The 9,585-nt window shown below is 40.4% G+C and overlaps 1 protein-coding gene across 1 annotated transcript in view; it reads left to right on the top strand.

The window, feature by feature from the left end:
• Positions 1-4,466, top strand: part of MB21D2 (Mab-21 domain containing 2) — a 71,948-nt gene extending 67,482 nt beyond the window's left edge. Inside the window, exon 2 of the mRNA XM_066602009.1 lies at positions 1,244-4,466. Within this exon, the coding sequence (XP_066458106.1) occupies positions 1,244-2,508 (1,265 nt within the window). The 3' untranslated portion in view covers positions 2,509-4,466. The remainder of the gene's footprint in view (positions 1-1,243) is intronic.
• Positions 4,467-9,585: the final 5,119 nt, after the last annotated feature.

Consider the following 9,585-nt stretch of genomic DNA (forward strand, 5'->3'; position numbering starts at 1 on the left):
GTGTGCACCTGCAATCAGCGCCAGTAACAGCGAGCAGTGGAGCAGTGGCACTTTCACAAGGAGAAGGAGGGGGTAAGTATATGGATTTCAGGGGCTCTATTACTACTGATATAGGGGATACTATTAATAATAGTGTCCCCTATACCGGCCCCATTAGTAATAGCATTACTACTGGGGCTGCTGTGCGGGTCACTATTATTCCTGATGCCTCTGTGGGGGTCACTGTAACTGCTGAGGCCGCTGTGGAGGTCCCTGAGCTGTCAGTGTTCTGCGGTGAGCCTATATGAGCGAAGAATCATTATGATTGTCTGCTCGTGGACACTGCAACGCTATGAAAAGCATTCACTGCGTTACCTGCGGCCGGCTTATCGCCGCGGGTAACGCAATGCACAATCTCCCGTGGACAGGCATCCTTACAAATAGTCGGCCCTTCGAAGATAACAATCAGGCTGATGTGGCCCTCCGTGAAAATGAGTTTGACACCCCTGAGCTAAATGAAGAGGCTTACCCAAGCTCTGCGGTCTCTGCTCAGGCACGTGATGTCACATTCATCAGTCACATGGCCTGAGAGCTGCTTAATTCTATTCAAGTGAATGGGATTGAGCTGCTTTACCTGACAGAACCACTAGACATTGACAGGACTGTGCCTAGTAAGGACTGAAGTGTTCAAGGTGCTCACCCGAGTTCCACTGTCATTTCAATCAGTGTACAATGTAAAAAAAAAAAGTTTTTTTTTTTTTTTTTTTTTTGTTCACCCATTTAATGGCCTTTTTGCGCCAAACGAGAGTCTCTCAATTCTCATTTGCACACATACAGCCTGTTTACACAGGCAAATCATCGTTGGGAATTCTTCACTTCTCGTTCAGTGTTTTGCGTTGCTATGTGAAACGTTGAAGGATCAGTGTTTAAACACAACGAGCTGTCAATTTTTATGCCGGCTGAAACTGAAAATTGCATGAGAAGCGCGCGATTCTCGTTCGTCTTTCAGTCATCGGCTCGCATTTAAACTGAACAATTCTCATTCCCTTTCGTTTGAGTGAATTTTGGAGCATTACTTGTTCTGTATAAATGCACCTTTTTAAGTTTTTTTTTTTTTTAAAGTTTTTCAAGACCTTATATGGTAGATTTGAAATGGTACCACTATAAATACAGTTGTGTTTGTCACTTTTCTGTTTTTGGAATATCAGTACTTTTTAGCATTTTGTATGCTAACCTTTTTGTTTGTTTTGTCTTTTCTTCTCAGGTATGGTTCAGAAACTAGACCAGAAGTTGCCTGTAGCCAATGAGTATTTGCTTCTTTCTGGCGGTGTTCGAGAAGGAGTCGTTGACCTGGATCTTGATGAGTTAAATGTTTATGCCCGTGGAACAGACTATGACATGGATTTTACTCTTCTGGTGCCAGCTTTAAAACTTCATGATAGAAACCAACCAGTCACACTGGATATGCGTCATTCTGCCCTTTGTCATTCATGGCTTAGCCTTCGATTGTTTGATGAAGGGACCATCACCAAATGGAAAGATTGTTGTACAATTGTTGACCATATCAATGGGGCTACTAACTATTTTTTCTCCCCTACAAAAGTTGCAGACTGGTTCCATGAATCAATCAGCATTGTGTTGTCTGAGATCCAGAAGAAACCTCAGAGAGGGATGCCCAAGGTAGAGAAGGTAGAAAAGAATGGTACGATCATCACAATCATTTTAGGTGTCGGTAGCAGTCGCATGATGTACGATATTGTCCCTGTGGTGTCGTTCAAAGGTTGGCCAGCTGTAGCTCAAAGTTGGCTAATGGAAAACCATTTTTGGGATGGCAAGATCACAGAAGAAGAAGTAATTAGCGGCTTTTATTTAGTGCCAGCTTGCTCCTATAAGGGTAAAAAAGATAATGAATGGAGGTTATCATTTGCCAGAAGTGAGGTACAGCTGAAAAAATGCATTTCCAGTAGCTTAATGCAAGCCTATCAAGCTTGTAAAGCCATAATCATAAAGCTTTTATCAAGACCAAAAGCTATCAGTCCATACCATCTCCGTAGTATGATGCTATGGGCTTGTGATAGACTTCCCGCTAATTACTTGGCTCAAGACGACTACGCTGCCCTTTTTCTTCTGGGACTCATTGATGATCTGCAGCATTGCTTAGTCAACAAAATGTGCCCCAACTACTTCATTCCTCAGTGCAATATGCTAGAGCACCTTTCAGAGGAGACTGTTATGTTACATGCCAGGAAGCTCTCGTCTGTGAGGTCTGATCCAGCAGAACATCTTCGAACAGCCATAGAACATGTCAAGGCAGCAAACAGGCTTACTATGGATATCCAAAGGAGGGGGAGCACCACCAGCATACCGTCGCCACAGTCCGATGGCGGAGACAATAACCAACCTGATGACCGCTTAGCCAAAAAATTACAACAACTAGTGACTGAGAACCCAGGAAAATCCATCTCTGTTTTCATTAACCCCGACGATGTAACCAGGCCTCACTTTAGGATTGATGACAAGTTTTTCTGAGATTTTCACGTGCTTACATTAAGACTTGAGGTGTAGTCTGTGTGCTGTCCTGTTTTTACATATCCAGCATAGATTGGATCTGTCAAGAACAATATGAACTTTTTAATCCTGATTGTGCAGGACTTCGCAAATTTTGAAACAGTAAATTACTATTTCATATGCTGCTTTTGATCATTTTTAGTTTCAAGGGAGAACATGAGCCTTAATGACCATTTTATGTTTGCATTGTCTATTTAATTTGTCTACGTGGAGAAATTTAGATTTTATGTTTTGGTAATAAATTAATTGCATTGGGCTTCCATTGTGTTATATCAGACATTAATTTGTGGCTAGTGATCAACTAAATAAATATGGTGCAAAAACGAACATCAGAGGTGTATAAGCCACTCTAGACAGGTTGACTTTGCAGTGAAGTCGTTCTTCTGGACACTTTACGTTGATGGCAAGTACACTACATTTGATAGTATATTTGCTACATTTGATGGTATATTTGTACACAGTGACACTTTACTGGAAACCTTTTACATAAGTCCACGAAAAATAGATGAAATGTAAAGGCACTGCTGTCCTTCTGATAGTTTTCATCTCTGTATAAGAAGCCTGTAGGAGAAGATTATATACGTTAATTTCCAAAATGTCAATCCAAAGAATGTTTTAATGTCTGTAAATGATAACTTTTCTAGGTACAGTCTCCTTAAAATGAAATCTTGTACTTCTGTTGATACTATGCCACTTGTGCTCTACTACTGGGATCTCTGGCACGTGGCCTCGGTGGCTTCTTATAGAGTCCTTGTAGCTCATGATTTATATTTTCCTTCTATGGGGCAAACATTGCTGATATATAAGCAAAGTGTTTGCAGCAGGTTGTACGGTTTCTATAAAAGGCTACTCCTTTCTTCTTTTTTTTTTTTTTTTTAAGCAATGGAACACTGGAAAAGGTCCTCTTTGAGAAATAATGAGTTTAAAATAGTAAAGTCTCTGCTTTTGAACAAATTACCATGTTTTGATAGCGATGCTTTAATCTTCAAAGTACACTATTTCTGTGGATATGGTTTCCAATTCCTTCCGTACTACTATAGCATACTTTATACCACCTACATTCAAGCCCAGTTTTATACCAGTATTGATATAAGCTGCAGAGTTAAATATACCCAATCTATTAAGAAGTGGACACCTTCATAAACTAAATTCATCACTGGTCATCCTGTGCACCGACTCGGGTTAAAGGCCTAAGTTATAGTAAATGTGTTGGGCTTTGGGAGGCCATTCCCCCTACGGCTAAATCCTGCCCAATTGAAAATTTGCCAGTCGAGGCATAAAAATAAAAGTTGCAAAGTTTTGCACAAAACTAACGTGCATCAAAATGTGTCACTTTTCCCACTACAATTTTGGCGTACCTCTCATTATAAATGCCCTCCTTTTTTGTCTTCTCTCCTCTTAATGGTCAGCTATCGTTGCATTCAATTGTGCATAACAAATAGAAGATTTCCAGGTATATGTAAAATAAAGGAGCAGTCACAATAGGTTAGTAGATTCTGTTTAATGAAGATGACAAGAAGGTATCAGTTGGGTGGGCTTGGGGGCTTATTTGGTTTTATGCATAGCCGGTGGGGGGGGGGGAGGTGTAAGAAGCATTACCACATGCGTTATTTGCACTAATCTTTAGGCCTTTCGTTATCTCTTGAATGTTTTTTTTTTTTGCCATATACATGTGATTTATTTTCTCCTTCATAGAATAAATCTCTTTTCATCTCACTGGTCTTGGTTCTCCTTTTAAATATGATGTAATGCATTCATCCAGCTAAAACTTCCTGTTCGCCTTGATCGTGTAGGATATGTGTGTATCATAAGTCACCATCCATACAAAACATATGTCATTGTATCTCTGTGCTGCTATCAGACTCAAGATGTATAATTGATATGCATTTTTTTTCATGCAAATTAAAAATGGAAATCTATTTCGGATTGTTTATTTTTCTGCTTTGTCCATCTCTGCGTAAAATAAGCACTAAGTAGATAACCAATAGCTAACACACATAATGGGGATCGTGATTCACCTGTAGCCTTGGACTTGGTGTTTACATTTACAAAAAAAACTTGTGTATCCTTTTGAATTTGACTTCGACTTCTGTAGTGATAATAAGGCCACAATTGCCAGCAAACATGATGGAACTAAACTAATACCAAATTGTTCATGTCTTTCATTGAGTAAACCTCCACAGTGCAGGAGGGAAAAGTGAACCCTTGACTTTAATAATCTTGTAGATGCCCCTATAAGTAGCAACTGTCTCCCCCCAAATGTTTCTTGTAGCTGTAAAGAAGATTTTAAAAACCTTGAGAGAAAAATTTTGGACCACTCCCTTCTGCAAATGTGTTGGTCAATATTTCTTTGCATGCATGGCTCTCCTCAAATCTTGCCGAAAGTCAGGACACTCGCCCAAATCTTCTTTAGTTGCTTTACTTGTGTGCTTTGGGTCATTGTCTTGTTGCATCACTCAACGTGTCTTCAACTTGTGCTGATGGACTGCTCTTATGTTCTCCTGTAAAATGCTTCGATACACCTTAGGCCACTCTCGCACATGTGTTTTTTTTCCAGCGCTTAACACTGTCAAACGCTGCCATTGATTTCAATCGCGCTTCTCAGGTATGCGCTAAAATGCTGCGTTTTTAAGACTGTTTGTCAAGCGCTGTTTGTTCTATTTTCGTGCATTTTAAAACAATGCTTTGTCCATAGAAATGAATGGGATGCGGTTTCAGCGCTGCTGAAAACGCGGTAGGATGTGGTTACTGCGTTTTTTCAGGTCTGGCATTATCTGCTTGCTTGGCTGCATTTATAACTGCTGAAAATGCAGTCAATTGCATGTCAACACAGCTGAAAATGCAGTAAACACTGTGCATGTGTGAGAGTGGCCTTAGAATATATTTGCTTCAGTTGGAATCAGTTTCTTATCTCCTAACATAGAAAAGTAGAACTTTCTGCAAAAAATGCTACCATATATCAGTAGAACATTTCAGCAAAAGCATTGTGGATGATTCGGTTGGGCTTAAAGAGGAACTGCACTTGCAACTAACTTTTGACAAGTCAGAGACATAAAAATTTCAAAAGGAGGACCAGCACACTGGATAACTTTACTTGAAAAAAATCTTCTTTTATTCCCCAGTATATAAGCATAAAAAGACTGCGACGTTTCGACCTCACATACTAGGTCTTTATCAAGCATGCAGTACTAGGGCAATAAGCCCCTATTAAATAGACAACTAAAAACACCCATAATTACAGCATTGTACACACCCACAAACATACAACATATGATTGGTCCAGGCTTAAAAGTTAGCATCTGCAGTAAATACACAATTATGACTTACAAGTTAGAGAAAGGGCTTACACATGTCTCCACGGCATATTGCAATGGGTATGGCGTCCATCATGGCAAACCACGCCCCTATTCCTGCAGCCTCCAACCAGCGACCTGCCAGGAACCACACTGTTACCCAAAACAACACTTGGCATGCGCCAGAAACGACACCACACACCCCTGCATCACAGACGAAGGCCGGAAGGAACGTGCACCAAGAGTTTATCCACCTTCATTCACTAAAAGGTTGTGCTGCTTTCCACTTCTTCTAAGTCAGAGACATGTCAAAGGTATTGATCAGTGGAGGTCCATCTGCTGAGACCTCTGCTGATTACTAGAATGAGGAGGCTGCAGTGCTTTCTCAAACGTTGTGTCCCCTCAGCTGTCTTTACTGTTCAGCCTTTTTCGGCAGCTGAAGACATCCTGCATAGAGATCTATTGAGAACGTTCCATCTGGCCGTCTTCAGCTTCCGGAAGGAGACAAAAAAAAGCATGAAGACACTTGAGTTGGTGAATGCTGCAGCCCCCTTGTTCTAGCATTCAGCAGGGGTGTCAGCAGCCCAGACCCCCACTGATCAATACTTTTGACATGACATGTCAACGTAGTTGGGCTGCAATGTATGTTTGTGTGTTTGCCTTCTTTATGGTATCCTTCCATAAATCGCATTTTTGTTCTGTGGTTTTTTTGCTTTTTTTTTTTTTCCTCTTAGTGGCTAGATAAAGAGATGTTTGTGCAGTTTTGTAGAGTCTTCAGTAGGTCTTTTGCTGCTACCATTGAGTTCTTGCTCATCTTTCAGGATTGCCTGTTGTGCTCTTGGAGTGATCTTAACAAGATGCCCACTCCTAGGTAGAGTAGCGACAGTCCTGAATTTTCACCATTTGTTTAACTCCTTTAACATTGCAGGGTGTACAGTTATATCCAGCAGTTTCGGGGCGTGTATGGAGGATGATCGCAGGTCAACCCCGCTCCATACAACGTGGGTGCCGGCTGTTTCTTACAGCCAACACCTGCCCGCAATAGCTCTGATAAGCTGTGACGCTCATCGGAGCTGTTAAGCATTTAAATGCCTATATCAATTCTGACAGCGGCATTTAAATGCCCCGACCGATGTTTAGGGATCTCACACTGCCCCCTGTGACAAGATCACAGGTTGTTATGGTAACCGGTGGGGCCTTCTGAAGGCCACAGGACTATCACTGCAAATTGCCTATTAAGCCAGAAGTACATGCGGTCTGACCTTTTGCACTGACACCCTTGGCTACCCCTGTACAAAAGGTCAGATCGCATGTTGCAAAACATATTGATAAAAACAAACATGCAATCATCCAAAGCACAAATATGGAGGAGCGTTGCAAAGGTGCAAACCACTGATCTAAACGCCACTCACACACATCCCCAAATATCAGGAGCAGCTGCCCAGCACAGAAAATGTACATAGATAACATGATACAGAGGGTGTAAGGCAAATTAATAAAAGTGGCACCTCATACAAACTTTAAGGCCCTTTTAGACGAGACGAATGTCAGACAAACTATGCCCGACACTCGTCTCAGCATGGGAGCTAGTATTACTGGGTTACAGTGGGGAGGCTGGAGGAGATTTTTCTCTTCTCGCTCCCCTGCCCCTCTCCTTTTACATAGAATAGCGTCCGTTCAGTACTTAATGGCTGCTATTTACACCCCAGGGTCCTCCAGCCTGTAAAGCCAAACTGCAAATATATGTATCGATATTTATCAATTTGTGAGTATTATGGCCACAATACGGAAGCTTACAAGCCCTCATCAAGGGTTGTCCTCTTGTGGGTCCCTACACTAGTATTTAAAAAAAAAAAATCACAGGAAAGCGGAGAAACCTGTTAACTCGCAGAACAGTATGGCAAAATTTACCAAATATAGTAAAAGAACAAAGGCAGGAAGGCTGGTTATTCCCCTCCCAATAAAGGCAGAAGGCTTAAATGCTGCATGGAGGAGTTTTGAACAGGTACGTAGTGCATATAGATATATGCAAGGATGCCAGGCCAAACATACACCGCCCAATGTATATACAAAGCCTACAGATAAAGATGAAGCAGACCAAGGAATGACCGAGAGCAAACCATTCTGAAAAAGCCCCAGGGCTGTCATTGCAAATTGCCTATCAAGCTGTGGCATGGTTTGATAAAATGCCTGTCAGATCGTGGTATGATGTAATGCTATAGCATTACATTATACTGCAGGAGCGATTTAAAAAAAAAAAAAAAAGCAGAAAAAGTTATTGTTCCCTCTGGGGACTAAAAAAAAAAAAAAAATGTGTTTGTTTTACTAATTATTAAAAAAAAGAAAAGTAATAGTTTTTAGGAAAAACCCTTTTGCCCTATTTATAATAAAACTAGCTGATATATCCGGCCTCGCCCGAGTTAATTTGATACTGGTGTTTATCTGGTGTTCACATGGAAAATCTTATGAAGTCGTGGTTACTTTAGAGATACCAAGGAAAAAAATATGTTCACCATTTTGCATGTTTCTTTGCGTTACCCAGGAAACACCATGTGGAGGTAACCATGCGACATTTCCTTTATATAAAATGACATCAGGAAGTGAGAGAATTAGATTCTGTATGTAAAATTTGGACGCTAATTCTTTTGCACGTAGAATTGAATAATCGAGTTGGGACCCAATAAATTTTCTTATTTATGACATAATCATTGCTCGTGCCAAATTTCAAGTTTCTATGACATCGGGAAGTGAGAGAATTAGATTACGTCCGTAAAATTTGGACACTAATTCTTTTGCGCTAGAATTGAATAATCGAGTTGGGACCCCTTTACTTTTCCTATTTATGACATAATCAATGCTAGTGCCAAATTTCATGTTTCTACGACATTGGGAAGTTGGAGAATTATTGGTGAGTGAGTCAGTGAGTGAGTCAGTCAGTGAGGGCTTTCGTCTTTTTATATATTCAAATAAATCAATACATATTTTGTTATTGGTGTGTCCGTAAAAGTCCGATCTATCAAACTAACACATTATTTACCCCACACGGTGAACGTTGTCAGGAAAAACAAAAATCCAGAATTGCGCATTTTGGTCACCCCCTTCTGCAAGAAAAAATGTAATTTGAAAAAGCAATCAAAAAGTCGTATGTATTCCAAAATGGTATCAACGGAAACTATAGGACATCCCGCACAAAATGAAACCTCTTGCAACTATGTCAATGGAAAAAAAGTTATGGCTGGCAGAAGGCGACAGAAAATAATTGAAGAAAAAAAATATCTTTAAAAAAAAAAATTATAAATCGTAGTAATCGTGCTGACCAATAGATCAAAGTTATGTGACTTTTGCTGTAGTGTCCTTAAGGTGTTAACATGTCAAACCTTGGATTAATATACACAAGTCTTTAGGTATGCTTTTCTTTCTTCATGCATCCCTCTAACTCGTCCTAAAGTTGTTTACATCAACACATCTTTCACATTGACATTGTTTTTTGAGAAGCACAGATTTGTCAGTAACCAGGCTTTGTGTGCCCTTTATTTTTAATGGGAAAAGCACTCGTGAAGCCTGCACTTTCAATCTCAGCTCCTTTTGAAAACCTTCTGCCAATTAGCTCTTGGAGTACAGTGATCCCTCATCTAGCGTGGGGGTTACATTTTCAGAGACCCCCGTGATATGTGAAAATCAGCGAAGTAGTGGCGTTCTATTTACACTAATGAATCTGTCGGGTGAACTGCCAAAAAAATCGCAA

Source organism: Eleutherodactylus coqui, chromosome 1 (assembly GCF_035609145.1).
Source record: "Eleutherodactylus coqui strain aEleCoq1 chromosome 1, aEleCoq1.hap1, whole genome shotgun sequence".
Classification (NCBI taxonomy): Eukaryota; Metazoa; Chordata; class Amphibia; order Anura; family Eleutherodactylidae; genus Eleutherodactylus; species Eleutherodactylus coqui.